Genomic DNA, 17,813 nt, shown 5'->3' on the forward strand with positions numbered 1-17,813 from the left:
TGGAGCTCTTCTTCTTTGTTAGTGCCAGTCACATCCGTCATTTGGTTTAAAATTAACGGAATTGTAAGATTTTCATCACTGAAAAGCACGTTATCTCTCTGGATTAACAGGACGATAGAATGGAGCAGAGTGGAAGCCAAAGTTTTGTCGCTATAGTGTACATGTGATCGACAGGGTTTTTTTTTTGACCGTCAAATTTAAATAACCTTTTTTTATTATTTCCTCCATGTGTACTGAATGTATATTCAGCTCATGTTTGTATATATGCGGACATGTAGGCATTGAGGTACTTTGAAGGTATCTGCTGATTTGTTTTGTCACATGGACGATCTGCATCTCATCCAAAAGCAACCCATGATTTAGCGAAAGGAATCGACATGAGCTGTGAACCAAGACTGGGTGACTCATGTCTAGACCTGATCAGAATGTTGATGTTGGATGATCTATTGACAACAATTATTCATATTGAAAATTATGTGAAGGACGAGTCTCTATTTGATGGCGCTCAAATTGAAGTTTTCTTAAGAGAGACTGCCTCTGTCTTCTAACCGTCTCCGTATCATGTGGGCTCGACAGAGCCAGTTTAGCCAGTTACGTGGGATTTCAGCAGAACAGGAATATCAAGGAAGAACTTGCCCGGGCCTCTGTGTTTGTGTTCCTCAGGGAATTGACTGCTCTGACCGGTTTTTTGTGGTGCAGAGATGTGCGGGGGAGGGCATTCAGCCTCACCTCTTTTCCCTCTTGTCTTCCCCTGGTTCTGTACCAATCAGTCCATCTCTGAGTTCCGAGCGAAGAGAGGGCACAGCAGTGAGCGGCTGATAGAGTCCCAACTGTGCCAGGTAAGCTACCGCTGAACAAGAGCTGCATATGTGCACAGGGAATGGCTTAATTAGTAATTTATAATGACTTTAATACATGTGTAATATGTGTGTGCTCATGCAAGTGTGCGGTATGGTGTTATTTGGGCTTGCATGTGAAAACTGGAGTATGTCTTTTAATAGTAAACTAATGGTCATTAGAACAACTTGCAAAACTCTTTGGTTTTAGCTGCATTGCAAACAAGAGATGTGTTCACAAGCCAAAGTATGTGTGTGTGTGTGTGTGTGTGTGTGTGTGTGTCCACACACATAAATGAATGAGTCAGTGTGTCAGTCTTTTCTGTTCTATTTCTTTAGAAGGGCAAGATTAGAAATTGAGTAAAAAGAGTTTGATCCATTGAACTCTATCATTTTATCTTTTTATCATTATTCATACAGAGGTCGCATTCCATTGGTAGTGATGAGGGGTTCAAAGGCCGTCCTTCGATGGACATTCCAGTGTATCCTAAAACTTCCTTCCAAGATATAGCACCTACCAAACTAATTATCAAACATCTGCAGAAAATGGGCTTTTCCATGGGAATTTTGGATCCAGATGTGTGTCAGCGCTATGTTGGGCTGTTGGGGACATGTTAATCTACTTGTGTGTGTGTCCGCATGTCATTAGCAGTGATAGCACAAAGGCAGACAGGTCTATTCTTGCACAGTGGTGATCTAAAAAGCCATTTTCCAGACATATCCTGACATGTTTTTCAAGGGTGATCTGCTTTGATCCAAATGCAAAATCTTACTGCTTGCATTTGAGCTTTTGAGGAATATATTTCATCTGAGATCGTAGCAGGGATTGGGGACGGGGCAATTTTTTTGTTATCTGAACATTTTCAAAAAGATATTTTTTAGTAAAATAAAATCTGTCAGGTGAAACACTGAAGTTATTTTTTGCAAGGTGTGAGGAGAGTTAATTTATTTGTTCAATTATTTATTTTACCTGCAGTATTTATTTTTGCCACAAGAGGCTGAAGCTAACGACCAACTCAACAGGCACACAATCCACTCTACAATGTTTCCAATTCAATTTTTGCGTTAAAGGGCAAATGCACCTTTGATACATTAGTGGATTCGATTTTGAATTAGAAGGTAAATTGATCTTTGCGCAATGTGGTTAAGAAAATACATCATGGTGCAGATGAACGAACCACTTTCTCTACAAAATCAAAATGTCTTTACTTGTTTTTAGTAATGCAACGCTGACAGCACTTTTAGCCTGTTGGGTTTGCTGTACAAAAGTAATTACCAGTGACCAGAGCTGATGCTGTGAACGTGACACAGCAATCTGTCCAACAGTCTAACAATGGAAGGCTTTCACACTGAACTTGTAGTTTGACATGACACCATGCCACGAAATGATTTATCACTTGCTGACCCTGAAAGAAATTCAGGACATGACAGTGTCATGCACTTCACTTTCTCATGGCTTAGGTCAGTACTACGCCTCCAGACGCTTGTAATTCACATTTTCTGCCTTTCTGTTCTGAAATCACACGCTTTTGCAGAAAAAGAGCTCAGTCCTCTTTTGCCCTCCCATTCGGAATTCATTGCCTTAATCTTACGCAAGAAACCAGTTCCAAAGTCAAACACAAGTACTTTAGAAAGCAGTTGCTCTTGAGGTATCCTCACGTCACATACTTCTTCACCATTGGTGTTCCTGTAAATGGTTTGATGTCACTCATATGCTTGGCCATGGACATAGAACAGACTTGTTATACGTACGCTTAATAAACACATCTGTTCTTGAATAGCACACATATCCTGTCTAATAATGTGTAAGTTATTTATCGGTCAATAAAACAACCGTGGTTGGTGGAGACGCGGGCTCCACTGGACCTCTGTAGGTTTGTTCTGGGTTCTGGTTCCAGGTTTCTTAGCAATAGTTCCTCTCTGAACTGGAGCTTATGAGTCCTGGGGCCATGAAGTTCACCTGCCATTGTGGACAGTTTGATTGGTGGAGACGTTCTCTGACTGGCAAGAGGGTTTTGAGGATTAAACACCTTTATATCAGAACCAGAAAGACTCTTTAACAGCAAGTTAAACTGTGGCGGGTGTTCTGTCTGATCAAACCACAGGTGCCAGCTTTTATTCGCAAACCTGTCATTGGTAGCGCCTAACCCTGTCCAACATTCATTGGCTCTCCTTCTTTTGACCTTTTTTTCCAAAAATGAGTTTTTGCTCGAACTCACCATCTCACTTTGCACCTCGAGTTCTTGCCCTTTGCCCATTGTTCTTTTAACCATTGCATTTCTACCTGCTGTCTGATATGTCTTGCCGCCTGACAGGACTGATTGTAACCAGATCATCAGTGTTACTTTCTTCATCGGTTGTGGGTCAAAATGTGCGTAGTTATCACAATATATCTTCTAAAGTACTTATTTTTAAGTAGCACACTTCAACTTAAGTAACATTTCTGTCCAGATACTATGATCGAAAGTCACACATTACAACTTCATAAATCAGTTATCCTGTCACACACCCAGTGAGAGCCCTTTCTTAAAGTCTTAATGACTTGTCTTAGATCTTAAAACTACAGTCTAGCTCTTGCTGTCAGAAGGGTATTTGATACCCAAGTATATTTGAAATAAAAGTGTTGATATTTTTTTTTCTTGGCCTGACAGTCTCATGCCTTTTTTTATTATTCTTTAGTTGCCACGCAACTGTGTAAACAACACCAGGCTGTACTGACGCCTGGAAGGGGAAGTTTGTGCGCGTGTGTCTGGGAGTCTCAAATGTCATGAGAGAAGGGTCTATCTTCTTGTCATAATCTTTTGTAATATTAAAATCAGTTACATTTTCCCTTGGTCATTTTTGCTTTAAGTTAAATTTTAATGAATGAATGATCGTTACTATATATTTAAGTATTGAATAGTTAATCAAAAAAATTGTGTCTCTTCAATAGCAGTTATAGCAAGGAAGTTACTGAATACTGAATGAATGAGAGTGAATTCTGAATTATGTCACAAAACATCAGAGATAAGTATGCGTGTTATGACAGTTTGACACTAACAGTGACTTGACTATTGTTCTGTATCTAACAGTATATTCTTTGTGTCTTTTCTTAGTTAATAATATCACATAGGTCATGATGTGTTGTGATTCTTTCCTTTCTCTGTCAGGTAATTACTGTTGTTTTTGGTGACAGATAAGCCCAGCCTATTAATGGGGATTAAATAGGTTTGGCTTCAGTTTAGGTCTCCATAATACTAAGCGTAATGCTTCATATTTGTCTTTACATAGTGAATCCATCAATACATGAACTAGCTCATAGACTAGCTTATTAATTGAGAATAAAGGATTGATAACTTGATTAAACCAAATTAGTCTATTAAGCAAATCATTTTTTGGAGTGGGCAGCACATATTATTCTCAAGTGACAAAGTCAAAAGCACAATACAGCTTTTACATTCACAGTGCAAAGCTGCAGGCCGTCGGGCTGTGTAGAAGCTGCTGATGTTTTACAGGATGCCCTTCCCTTCCTTGGATGCTTAGTCTTATTCACTCTGGGATCAGAAGGGGGCTGCATTTCTTTGAGTTTGTGCACCTTCAGTTCAATAATCAAGCCACTTACAATGGATTTAGAGAGTTATAAATACTTATATTTAATATTGTGGTTACAGATTATCTAGGTGTCCTTGGAGTGACAGAACTATTGTAAGAAAACTTCTTCTTTGCAGATCATATTCAGGTATCTCTGTATCACTGTTCTGCTAGAATTTTCAAGACAATCAAACCAGAAAAATATGACTTTTTACCAAACTATTGGCTTAATGTGAAATTGCACACGCATGTCCATCTATGCTTCCAGTGCAATATAGATTCTGTTATAATACATTAATCTTACTCCATACACACATACATATTATAGTTTTACCAATTTGTCACTTTCCTCTCAAGATTTCCAGTTCTTTTATTTACGTCAAGGTCAGTGGGTGTCAGAGAGATGGGAGGTCAGATTCAGTTCAGCCAAGCTGATGAAAGCGTACAAGCGATGGTAGTACTAGCCGCTATAACAATGAGAAAGGAATGATTAGCATTTTAAATATTTGTGCTCAGGCGGTGACAAAGCCAGCAATAAAAATATGCCAGTTACAGACAGATTTGGGGTTTCATCTGCCCTAACAATTGGCTTTGAATCAGTGCTGGTCTGGTCTAAAGGCTTACTATTTTCAAACAAATAGATGTGTTATTGACTTTAGAAAAACTGAAAGTGATGTTAAATCATTTTAAAACAGGGTCTCACAAACAATGTACTGATACTGAGGCTATTTGGTCAAACTTACATGGGAAAAACTACAATACTTTCAAAATTGAAATTTTTAATTTCCAGTAATAGCTAATATTTTTTTTTTGGTTTGTTTATTTGTTTGTTTGTTTTTTCATACCAAAGGAATATGTGATTTAGTTATCTGTCCATTTGTCTTCCCAACTGTGCCCCTGGTTGTGTTAATCGAATGTGAAGTTTAACTAAAGAGCATCAATATAATTCTTTATCAAAACCTTTTAATTCATAAATATTTGAGAATATTGGCTGATATCAAAATATTAGCTAGACCTGAAAAAGCATGATTCAATAAAATAGTTCAAAGCTGTCTCACAAGAAAACTGTTAATAAATAAACAAATATATATATAAACTAATACACACTCACACACACACATCCACCTGGGGTATAAATCATTTCAGACATGACTGTATATATATTTATATATATTGTTTAAGGTTTATTTAAAGATCTCTGGTGGTTTTCAGTGACAATGGAGGGTTTCAACAACCTTCTGCTGAAGCTGAGGGAGGTCCATCAGCAAGAGGTGGAGGGTAAGAGGAGGCCTTTGTATTAGTGAGAGCAGCTTACAATATTAATGAATGGATCTCAAGATGCTTTACATGATTAAGAAGTTAAACTAAAAATAAGTGTACCAATATTTCATCTCCCAGGATGGCAAATGAAGTTGCACGAGCTGTCCAGCAAGAAAGGCTGGTGAGTGTACCACTTTGCTGCGTTTAAACCTCACAGGATGGTCCCCTATATTACATCTGTATTTTCTTACGTGTTCAAAAAACCTAATAAAACAGGGGTTACAACAAATACAGAATTCTAACTGCATTTTTATTATTGTTATTATTATTATTATTATTGTTATTATTATTATTATTATTATTATTTGCAAATAATCCACTTTTGTTAAAAAATAATGTGGGCCCACCTTTGAAACTAAACTGTGTTGCATTTTAATCATATAACAATGGCATGCTTGACTTTTATCAGCAAAGCATAACTGACATCTACCCGATTTTCCTTGTGAATGGGCATGTATGCATTCTTGGGTGTGTGTGTGTTTGTGTGTGTGTGTGTGTGTGTGTGTGCACATGCGTGTGTGTGCGCGTGTGCTGTGTGCACAGTGATTCAAAGCGAATGGAGGAGCTTTTAACAAGGAATCAGCACATGAAAGAACACCAGAGAATACTGACTGAGAACATCAAGACACTGGAAAACAGGTTCTGGTATTTTGTTTCACCCTCGTAACAGAAGTAAAAATGTGGGGACACGCAGAATACAGGTATTGAGGATATATGCTAAACTGTATATTTTGCATACAGGTTGAGGGCGGGGCTGTGTGACAGATGCACCGTGACGCAGGAAGTTGCCCACAGGAAACAGCAGGAGCATGAAGTCTCACAGATACAGAACATGCAGCACATCGCTCTGCTAGGTACTTTTCCTCCCCGGTCAGCAATCCCACTTTTCTTTCAATTTAATTTCTCTCCTGTCCCCCCTTCCTTTGCACACATTATGATTAAAATATTTAAGACACGAAACGGCATTTGTTGCATCATCACTTGCCAACAAAACAACATGCCATTGTTTTCTTAATTTCCTTAAACTAAGTGTCACCTGTTCCATTTACCTCAATAATACTCCACTTTCTTGTGAACATGAAGAAAGTGGTGCTTTTTATTATTTACAGAGGTTGAGGTTTAGAAGAAAAATTAACCAAATGTCTAAGATCCGGTCTGAAGTAATTTTATTGTCTTCCTGGAAAGAGTGGAAGACTTGCTGTATCTCAATGGATAGAAACCTTTTAATACAGTTGAAAGACAAGATGCTTTGTAATTTCAATGCTACTGTACATGGTCTTCCAGCTCAGAGGCTAATACGCTTACATGCTACAACGTAGCAATGGCCAAGTATTTGTCTTAGAAATATAATTTTTTCAACTCTCAGTTTGCAGTCTGCTTTTGTAGTCCATCTTCAGGGCTACTAGGATGTAGGGGGGAACCCAGGAGTCGGGTCTTAGTGTCCATGATTATTCATCATCACCTACTTCAGTAAATCCAATTCTGCCAATCTGTTGTAGTGGCGGAGGTGACAAACCTGAAGAAGGACAACATCAGACTGAAAGATGAGATCAGGAACTTAAGAGCCTCTTTGAAGTGAGTATATATTGTTTGTTTGTTTGTTTGTTTTCTGGAAAAGATGCGGAAACTGTGATAACAGTTTATCACTATGTGTGTTTTTGTGTGTGGATCAGAGTTCATACCGACCCCTCATTGTCCAACTGTACCACGGATATCAAATCGAGCAGATCCCCAGACCTTTCACCCCTATCTGGACCCATCACTCTTCTCAAACCAACAACCAGCAGGACCCCTATTACACCAACAGATGGAGATGTCCAGAAATCTGAGTCAGAACAAAAGATTGAAGGTGAGGATGGAAAGCATTTATCGCTTTTTATTTAGGGTCTTTTTCATATCAAAATGTAAAAAAAACAGATACAATGTTTGACAGGTCAACTGTTTTAGCAACATGAACACTTATATAACCTTCCTCAGGAAAACTTCATCATGTTTTATAGATCACTGACATTATATGAAGGAAGATCAACTTGAGATTTTTAAAGATTTTTTAGTAAAAGCCAAGATCTAAGTTTTTGGGATCTGTCACTTTAAAGATTATTCTGGTTATTGAGTTTATGTCTGTGTGCTTTTAATAAACAGAAGCAGAGCACAGACTCCCAAGAACATCGAGCAGAAGCTCCTTTGTAAGTTCCTGAATCAGCCGCTGCAGAGAAAATTTGAATTTGAAAATTCTTCTTGAGCTCCCTTTTACATTCATGCTGCATTTTCAGAGGAACAGACAGGAGTTCTTCCGTTTTTTTAATTTCCTACCAAGTCCGGGTTGATGTGGTCACTTCCTAATTGTTGAACACAGGTACATTTTCAAAGAAAGAGAGAACGAACAAACGATGGCTCAAAGCAAAATGTATAATAGTTTTTATAAACTACAAGGATTATTTCCACAGTATTTTTTACAACAAATTAATCGCAGATCAGTGAATTTCAATCAAACCTCATTGAAAACCGACAGCGCCTTCATATGTTCTGGAGCTCAAGAGTTTTTGTAATATAGTGTATATAATTGATAAAAGCTCCAAATCTATTGCCTTTATTGTGAGACTTTCTGAGTAGCTAAGCTAACATTTGCTTGGCTGACGCTTTTCTTTTTCCTTCGACTGTCCCGTTCAAGGGTAAACACAGCAAATCATCTGCCACTAATCCTATCCCATCTTTTTGACCTTTTTGACCTTTCAATACATCAATAAATCTTCTTTGCCAATGTCTCTAAACCACACATCAAATTCTGGTTGAAATGTTTCATGGCAACTTGACTTGGGTTTCTTCAACATCTTTCCTTTCATTCTTGCTGATACTCTTTTGGTACACATAACATCTGACACATTTCTCCATGCATTCCAACCTGCTTGCAAATTTCCTTTCCTCTTTTCCACTCTCTAGTTTCTCCTGACTGTTGACCCTAGCTTCTTAAAAGCTTTTTAAATGCTCTGCCTTTTTATCTCTGCTCGTCTCATTCACATAAATGAATTCTGTCTTGTTGTGGTCAACCTTCATTCCTCTCCTTTACTGGGTGTACCTCGACCTCTCTAGATTTTCCTCCACCTGCTCCCTGCACTCACTACAGATCCCAAAATTCATTGGCAAAAATCATTGTTCATGGAGATTCCTGTCTCATCTGTTAGCTTATCCATTATCAATGCAAACAATAAGGGTCTCAGGGACCTACGGACCAGCACTGTCTCAAAGCTCTCATACAATATATGCCCTGCACCAGACATACCCTATATGGCCAAAGGTATTTGCTCATCCATCCAAATAATCGAAATGTTCCAATCACTTCCATGGCCACAGGTGTATGAAAACCAAGCACCTAAACATGCAGACTGTTTTTACAAACATTTGTGAAAGAATGGGTCGCTCTCAGGGGCTCAGTGAATTCAAGTATGGAACTGTGATACAACAAATCCAGTCATGAAATTTCCTGGCTCCCAAATATTTGACAGTATTTGACAGAAGAGACGGGTCCAAGCAGGTTGGAATGGGTGGAGAAAAGTGTCAGGGGTACTATGTGATAGAAGACTTTCAGCCAGAATAAAAGGAAAGGTGTACAAGACAGTGGTGAGACCAGCGATGATGTATGGACTAGAAACTGTTACAATGACCAAAAGACAGCAGGCAGAACTAGAGGTTGCAGAGATGAAGATGTTGAGGTTCTCTTTGGGAGTGACCAGGATGGATAGGATCAGGAATGAGTCTATCAGAGGGACGGCACATGTTAGATGTTTTGGAGAGAAGGTCAGACTGAGATGGTTCGGTCATGTACAGAGAAGGGATAGTGAATATATTGGCAGACGGATGCTAGAATTGGAGCTGCCAGGCAAGAGGTCTCGAGGAAGACCAAAGAGAAGATTTATGGACGTAATGAAAGAGGATATGGAGGTAGTTGGTGTGAGAGAGGAAGATACAGAGAATAGGGTTAGATGGAGAAAGTTGACTCGCTGTGGCGACCCCTGACGGGAAAAGTCGAAAGAAGAAGAAGAAGAAGAAGAAGAAGAACTGTCAGCTGTATTATAAGAACATGGAAGTGTTTTGGAACAACAGCAATTCAGCCACGAAGTGTTAGGCCACAGAAACTGATTGAGTGCGAAGAGGTCGCCAACTTTCTGCAGAGTCAATAGCTACAGACGTGCAAACTTCATGTGGCCTTCGGATTAGCTGAAGGACAGTGTGCAGAGAGCTTCATAGAATGGGTTTCCATGGCCGAGCAGCTGCATCCAAGCCACACATCACGAAGTCGGATGAAGTGGTGTAAAGCACGTCGCCACTTGACTCTTGAGCAGTGGAGATGCATTCTCTGGAGTGACGAATCACGCTTCTCCATCTGGCAATCTGATGGACGAGTCTCTGTCTGGTGGTTGCCAGGAGAACGGCACTCATCTGATTGCACTGTGCCAATGGTGAAGTTTGGTGGAGGGGGGATTATGGTGTAGGGTTATTTCTCAGGAGCTGGGCTTTGCCCCTTTGTTCCAGTGAAAAGAATTCTGAAAGCTTTAACATACCAAGACATTTTGGACAGTTACATGCTCCCTACTTTGTAGGAACAGTTTGCAGCTGGCCCCAACATGACTGTGCACCTGTGAACAAAGCAAGGTCCATAAACACATGATGTGGATGAACTTAACTGGCCTGCACAGAGTCCTGATCTAGACCCGTTAGAACACCTTTGGAAAAAATTGGAGGGGAGACTGAGAGCCAGGCCTTCTCATCCTCATAAAAAAACTCCTGAGCCTTGTGGACACCCTTCCCAGAAGAGTTGAAGCTGTTAAAGCTGCAAAGAATGGACGGATTCATATTGAACCCAATGGATTCGTAATGAGATGTCACTGAAGTTTATTTGTTAGTCGAAGCAGGTGAGCCAATAGTTTTGGCCATATAGTGTATTTCTTTCTCACTCCAGACTTCATACAGTACCATAGCCTCTCTCTTTGCACCCTGTTATATTTTTTTTCTAGATCTAAAAAGGCATTGTGTAGTTCCATCTAACTTTCAACATAGTACTTTCAACATTCTCAAAGCAAAGACTACATCCGTAGTAGCTGCTCACACAAGCTTACGACTGCTCTTGTTATAGTTTCTTGTACTCTTCCCCATAACTTCATTCCATGGCTCATCAATGTTATTCCTCCCCTTGTTAAGAAAATTGGCACCAGCACATCTCTCCTCCATTCCTCGGGTTTCCTCTCATCGTCTAAGAACCTGTTTAATTATGTCGCCAAAAATTCTACCACCTCTCCTCGACAATTTGATACTTCCGCAGGCATGTCATCAGGACCAACTACCATTTCACTTTTATCCTCTCCACACTTCAATATCCACCATTCTTTCTATACATTCCTGCACTTGCTCATTCCACCACCAAGTCACCTCATCTACTCTCCATCCAGGCGACAAGCTGTAGTTGTCCAGTCAGCTGGAAGCCCCTCCTGACCACCCAGCGCCTGTCTCAGCTCCTTCCTGAAAACACACTTCTCTTTTTAAGTCTCCACCACATCATCATCCCCCCTGACTTTGTCCTCTTCAACTCCTTTGTCACTAGAGTCCTCCTACACAACACCATCCTATGCGATTTTGCTACACTTTTTCAAAACACCGCTTTTCAGTCACTGGTATCCCCCAGATTACATTGTCTACATGAGCTGGAGTCAACACACATGTTCCTGCCTCCATTCTTAAGTTAACCTTTGTCCCTGCCTGAAGTATTACTCCAGACATTTCCATCCTTTTGCAAAGCCTACAACCGCCTTTTCAACTGGCTCCTTGAAACCACCACTATTGCCTGCACCAACATGCCCACTGTCTGCACCATTTATCACCGTCTAAGGACAGTGGGCATCACTTCATGTAACTCATTCCAGAATTCCCCTTCCCATTTAATTTATGACCAACCTGTCAGGATAAACCACTGATAATACCGAACAAATACACCTTCAACTCCATCACTCCTCCATCTGACACTCATTTCACTTTCAGAACATTCCTAACAAACTGATTCTTCAAGAGAACTCCCACACCATTTGTCTTCCCATATCATGATAGAACAGCACAAATCCTGCTCCTTACCTTCTAGCTTTCTAGGACACACACTATATCGACCTCTTTCCTCTGCATCTTTTTAACCAAATCTCCACCTTTCCCTGTCATTCCCAACATTCAAGCTCCCCACTATGAGTCCTAGACTCTTGCTTTCCTCTTCACTTTCTACTAAGAACAAACCTTGCTCCTAAAATGCCCTTCTTGACACATCCCTGTGCATTTAACTTGGCTCAGAACCAACTCAACACTAGCTAAAAACCCCTTGGACCTGCATTTGAGTACGACACATCCGCAAATCTTAATACGAGAATGAAAACAAATTAAAGAAAATAACAACAATGAGATTACTGTAAAGCTTGAAGTATTATTCTCAGGTGAACTAAACAAATAGTGCTAACATAACATAAAATAAGAATGCCGCCAAGATTATTGTAACCAACATTTCTTGTGTCTGTTTGCTTCCTGTTTGCTTCCTTAGCCACTGTCAACCCTGAGCCAGCCATCATTAAAGACAGAAGCACGTTCAACCTGTGTTAGAGAGGGGAGGTGAGAAGCTTCAGAGTTTGTTATTCTAGATAACAGTCCATGGTCACTCCAGTTTAGTGTGGAAATGAATGAAAAAATGGGCAGGGGTCAATGGGGGGAGGAAATACCCTAAGGTGGTGATTGTCATTACAGAAAAAACTAAAGTCATTGAGGAAACAAAACTGACATCCCAGGTTTTTTGTGATTTCAAAGCTTCAAGCTGTCATAGCTTTCAGGCATGTCATTGGCGTCAATCTTTAAAGTAGATAAAGTCAGCCAGCTTTCAGGTAAAACACCATCAAATACCATGTAACAGTTTAGCAATCAAAGGTATTGCCTCTTTCTGTTATGATTACAGAGGATGAGCCTCACCCAACCACAAGGACACTCAGGAGGTAAGGCATTTTATTGACCAAGGGAGATGAATAGAGGGCTGTGCTTGGTCTGGGTTCTTTCTGGGGTGGCATCATGGGAGTCTAGGCACTAAGGACTGATGAGGAGAGGCGTCGGGAGTCACATGAACTGGCGAGGAGAGGGTTGTCTAGAGTGGGTACTGCCACAAGGACCCCTCTCCCAAAGTCCACCCATCCCTTCCTGGCGGGTCTCCAAATCACCTGTCCCCGACCCAGCTACCTCCCAGTTCCAGGAATAGACACCTTCCCTCGCCACTACTTACTTCTTGTGACTCCCTATGCCTCTCCTCACCAGTCCGGAGTTCCTGAGACTCCAGTGACACGACTCCAGAAACAACCCAGACCTAGCACAACCCGATTCATCTCCTATTGTCAAGAAAACCCCTTACCTCCAGAGTGTCCTTGTGTACAGGTCAAGCATATCCTCCACAATCATGACAGAACAATGTTGCCCTAAGGGCTGGCAGCAGGCTCTTCTGCTGTGCGTGCGAGTGCCAATATATAATACAGACACAAACTTTGAATATTGCGTGTTTCTGTTTCATAGATTGTTTATAGGTCGAATGATCTGTTTTGTGGGTCATTTAAGCTGAAAATCAGAGCCCATTTCTGATATATAAATTAAGCTGCAATGGGTCATTTCCCAAAATGACGAAAAATGTACTTCAAAATTGAATCATTCTTTTTCTCTCAAACGCTTACCTGACAGCTATTAGAATCATAGTCTTATCCATCTATCCATCCATTATCTACTACTTATCCGGCACTCAGGGTGGTGGGGATGCTTTGGCCTATTCCAGCTGTCGTTGGGCGAAAGGACCAGTCGCCAGTCAATCACAAGGCTCATCGTCTTATGTATCTGTTATTGTTTTTCTTATTTTTCTGTTTGTATTAGATCTCAGAGCGGAGACGGATTAGCCTCTCAACCCTCAATCCCCCCTCATTCTCAGCTCCTTAAGAACTCATCTTCCTCAGTTAGTGGAGATGAGACTTCAGTCAACTATGCAGTCAGTGTGCCCGCCCCCTGCCGTCCAAAGCCAATCAAGAATAGCACTGGTTCTTTTCCCTGGATGTTGTCAGAATCTGACTGGGCTTCCATGGCTGCAGCAAACAGTCTCCTTGTGCAGCCTTCTCTCAAACGCTTCCCCAACCAAATCCAGCAAGTCGGCCCCTTCAGCCTTCGGAGGCCGGTTTTTGGAACTTCTGCAAACAGACAGAGCAACCTTGCAGTTCAGCCCAAAGAACCAACCATAGTTATCAGGATGAACCATCTGTCAGAGTCTGTGGGAACTAAGACTAAGGCTAAGAACCAAGAGAGGGAGGAAACCCCGCCCATCAAATCTGAAAGTGTCTGCAGCCAAGAGCTTCAAGAGTCTTACGATGGGCCGCTGGACCTGTCTGAGAAAGGGAAGTCCGATTCAAGCCAAATGCTTGCAGATGATTTACTGCTATCTTCGCAAAGTTGGGAAAAACGAGAGAAGACCACAGACAAAGACATGAGACCCATACGGGTGTCCCCATCTTCATCAGCTGCTTCTCCATCGTCCTCAGAACCACAAATCAAACAAGAAGAAGAGTCCACCAACGAAAACCGCATGGTAAACTGAGACTCATCCAAATCTGGCAATGACATGAGACAATTGTGACTGGGGTGGAAACAGGATTAAGCTGGCGTTACTTAAATAATACTGAAGGCATTATGGTCTTGTCCCAGCAGGTGATCATTAAGAAAGATCAGCAAGAGGAGGCGAATGGAAAAACAGACCAAAAAAATGATAAAAAAATACCAGTCTTCACTTCACTGTTACATCCTGGTGAGACTTGAGATGTTTGTCTATTTGACTAAATACAGCCCACACTGAGATGAATTGACACACACCCGCCTTCTTGTTTTCACTCAGTTGTGGTACTGGAGACTCTCAATTCAGCTCTACAAAAGCAAGAGTCCCGGTCGACAAATGGCAAGGTAGGCTGAAACAAGACAGGAGGGCTGAGACTTTTGAGAATCATGGCATGCTGTCTTAACACAGAGAAGCGAAAATTAAAATCAATTCTCATGAAACATGAAAGCAAAGTTTGAGAGTCTTTAGAATCATTCAAGTCAGCTTCTTGAAGCCAGAAAAACCTAATTCCAACTCGTATCTCTCATCCTGCACACAGTAAGTAACAGATGATAGCACATTAGTTAAACTAATGGCATTTTGTAACATGGAGAGCAGTTAACTCTGCAAAACTACACTTAGAAGTTGGGAAATTAAATTCTGGATGGTGGAAGTCTTGGTAAAATACACGCTGTTCTGAGGCTCTGATTGGTGACAGTGCCTCCCATTCCTTGTCCAACTGAAGCCATCATGTGTTTAATCAAACTGTTATATATGAAAGATAAATTTGTTGTAACCAAGATTTGTTGTACCAAAGACATACATTTCTGGAAACCGTATTCAACTAATTTCAGTCAAAACTGTTGCTCAAATTACAGTCATCCTGGCCAGTCGCTGATCCAGGCAGCAGCTCAGAAGAACAGGAGGAGGAGGATGAGTCCATACAGGAGAATAGCCGGAGCTGCAAGAGGAAGAGGCCATCAGATGAAACCGAATACAGCCGACACTCACCGTAAGACAGTGGGTGTCCTCTCGATAGACTAAGAGAAGTCATGTAGGAATAAGCATCACTTTGCTGTCTTTGAATGTGTCTTTGACAGACCATTACCACAGGCTACTGTCCATTGAACTAAGCTTATCACTGGGAGAAGTATCTGGCCTTGTAGAGCAGCAACAAGATCAAAAGAGAAGTCAGCTTCCTGACTAGCAGCCAGTTTGAATTTTTGTTTGAATGTTTGTGTGTTCCTCAGCCTGCTATAACTTAGAGGAGAGAGTGGTTTTCTGGATGAGTACTGGAAGAAGGCCAAATGTCATTGGACTGCTGACAGTTCAATGTAGTCATTCTAGTAAATTGAAAGGGGAAGATCGTTTACAGTATGTGATACCAGGACAACCAGAGAAAAGAGCTGATTTACACTGAAATTGTTGGAACAACGCAGTAGCTGAAACTGCTAACAATTTTTCAGGAATATTTTGTTTGTATCCCTCTGCAAGACATCTCTCCCTGAGCTGAGGGGGTAGAGCTGAAGACCCAAATATCCATGAATGATAATTCTGTGACCGGCATTCCCCCAGTGGTGTTTATTTTCCATATATCACCATATCTGACCTGTTGCAAGCACTGATTTGCAATGCTCTAATTTGCAGCTCAGTGGGACTTCAGTGGTTTATAATTTAGTGGTTCCTGATATTTCATTCATCTTAATCATTAATCTAAGACCAAGACCAAGACCAAGGCCTTAAATCAAAGACTTAAGGCCAAATTTATCAGCTGGTACCAGAAACAGTGTGATCTTAATTATGAGCCAAGAAGTTGTAGAAAAGTCCATGTATAATGTCATTCAATAGAAACTGTAAAAATCTGTATGATATCAACTTTACTGTTACTGCGACAGGCTATTTTTTTCTACAATGTGCCCTCTTCCCCGACCCCTCCCCTCCTTCACAAATTCTTATAATTGGACAAGAAAAAAAAGGGAAACAAGTTCTCTTTCCTCTTTTTCAACACCAGAAAGCACTTTTGGAACACAGCAGTCGCAGTTACAGCCTGCGTGTTGATTGTGTGTTAAGGTTATGAATATTCTTTGAATAAGAATCCCAGATCCCATAAAATGATTTTGGAAAGCAACACGTATATATTCTATAATTTTGCCGGTATTTTAATTGTACTCATATACAACATTACAATTGCACTTAAATCTGCTGGCACTATTTTCTCCCGCATATTTGTGCTCCAATAAGTATTGCGTTACAATACTATTTCTTGTTTTTTTGATGCTTCCATTAACGAAACCTATGATGTTATTGGTCAATTCTGAGCCTCAGAAATCTCTTTGAGTCAAAGCTGTAAGCTCACTATTCTTTCCACACTAATCTAGTCGTCCCACAACACAATCTGTGTGGATGTACCTGTGATGCTAGAATAAATATCTTTTTCCAAACAATGTGTCTGATTTTCTTAAAACTAAACCCAAACTCACAGGCTGGCTAAGGGACAGTTTCATGTGTGAACTCTTCGGGGAAAGTGAAGTGACACCATAACAGGCACTCAGAATATTATGCAAAGTCATTTGTGGTGATTGAAGATGTTGAAATTGTGGAAACTGTGGAGGAGTTTGTCATAAAGTTACCCCTGACTGTCACTGCTCAAATGTACTTCACAACCCTCTCTCATGCATGACATGCATGTGTTGCCAGTAAGAGGTGGAGCAGGAAACATGTTGCGTGTACAGAGAGGAGGATACAGTCGGAACTAAAAAGACAGTTTGAAAAAACACAGGTAAAGAAAAGCATTTGTGCAATAACTATTTTCTTTTTTTTTTTTGACATTTTGAGTTTTGCACATGTCAAGAATTTAATCACCAACACAAATTGGAGCATTCAACGCATCACTGTATTTGAGTTTATCATTTGGCATCTGTGTCAATACAATGTGTAGTTACGTATTTCCGGAGGTATGGGTCAACTTGCACAACAAGTTCCTATGTGGGCTACAGCAGATTTGCGTGTCTGCAGATCAACCCATCGTGATGTTCAGACACGGTACTAGGCAGTAAACCCCTCAAAACCTGACGTTGTGCCACATCAGTGTCTCTCTGAGTTTTAGACCTTTGCTTGTCCGTATGCTTCCCGGCACATATCGTTTCTTCGTCTTCCCCACTTTAATGTTCGACAAGAAACGAAGAGCCAAGAATCAAGGAGCTGAAAACAATTTTTAAACACATCCCCTCCGGTGTTATCATGTACCCACTATATGCAGCCACTCATCATTTCTATCTGCTATAAGCTACTGACCTTGTTCTTGACATAGCAGTTATTGTCTGAGTAATAGGGCTGTCTAATTGGCTGTCAGAACTGATTTCAGACCGACAGGAACCCTTGAACGATGGATTCTGATGTTAACTTATAAATAACCTGGCTTGAATGCGATCACACCACCAATCAAATGATACCAC

General features: G+C 40.7%; 1 protein-coding gene across 3 annotated transcripts; it reads left to right on the forward strand.

Moving 5' to 3' along the window:
* The first annotated feature begins 749 nt into the window (after nt 1-749).
* Nucleotides 750-16,766, forward strand: rbbp8nl (RBBP8 N-terminal like). Of its 3 annotated transcripts, none has more exons than XM_086159777.1 (13): nt 750-839; nt 5,619-5,684; nt 5,805-5,847; nt 6,270-6,365; nt 6,468-6,580; nt 7,226-7,301; nt 7,400-7,575; nt 7,869-7,912; nt 12,298-12,365; nt 13,653-14,355; nt 14,472-14,571; nt 14,659-14,723; nt 15,237-16,766. In XM_086159777.1, the coding sequence occupies exons 2-13, from the start codon at nt 5,624-5,626 to the stop codon at nt 15,372-15,374; spliced, it is 1,683 nt and encodes a 560-aa protein (XP_086015903.1). In that variant the 5' UTR covers nt 750-839; nt 5,619-5,623; the 3' UTR covers nt 15,375-16,766. The 3 variants fall into 3 exon arrangements, with proteins under 3 accessions (XP_086015903.1, XP_086015904.1, XP_086015906.1); XM_086159778.1 differs by having other exon boundaries at nt 14,475-14,571; XM_086159780.1 differs by lacking the exon at nt 5,619-5,684 and having other exon boundaries at nt 790-839.
* The last annotated feature ends 1,047 nt before the right edge of the window (nt 16,767-17,813 follow it).

The sequence above is a fragment of the Fistularia commersonii genome, chromosome 14 (genome assembly GCF_037954325.1).
Source record: "Fistularia commersonii isolate RoL2024-O1a breed Wild chromosome 14, RoL_Fcom_v1.0, whole genome shotgun sequence".
Classification (NCBI taxonomy): domain Eukaryota; kingdom Metazoa; phylum Chordata; class Actinopteri; order Syngnathiformes; family Fistulariidae; genus Fistularia; species Fistularia commersonii.

Bases quoted from the DNA above. Each gene is read 5' to 3' on its own strand.
- rbbp8nl (XM_086159777.1), top strand. From the start codon at position 5,624: ATGGAGGGTTTCAACAACCTTCTGCTGAAGCTGAGGGAGGTCCATCAG. The intron at 7,302-7,399 runs GTGAGTATATAT...TGTGTGGATCAG, and splicing joins AACTTAAGAGCCTCTTTGAA to AGTTCATACCGACCCCTCAT. The intron at 14,356-14,471 runs GTAAACTGAGAC...GTCTTGTCCCAG, and splicing joins CCACCAACGAAAACCGCATG to CAGGTGATCATTAAGAAAGA.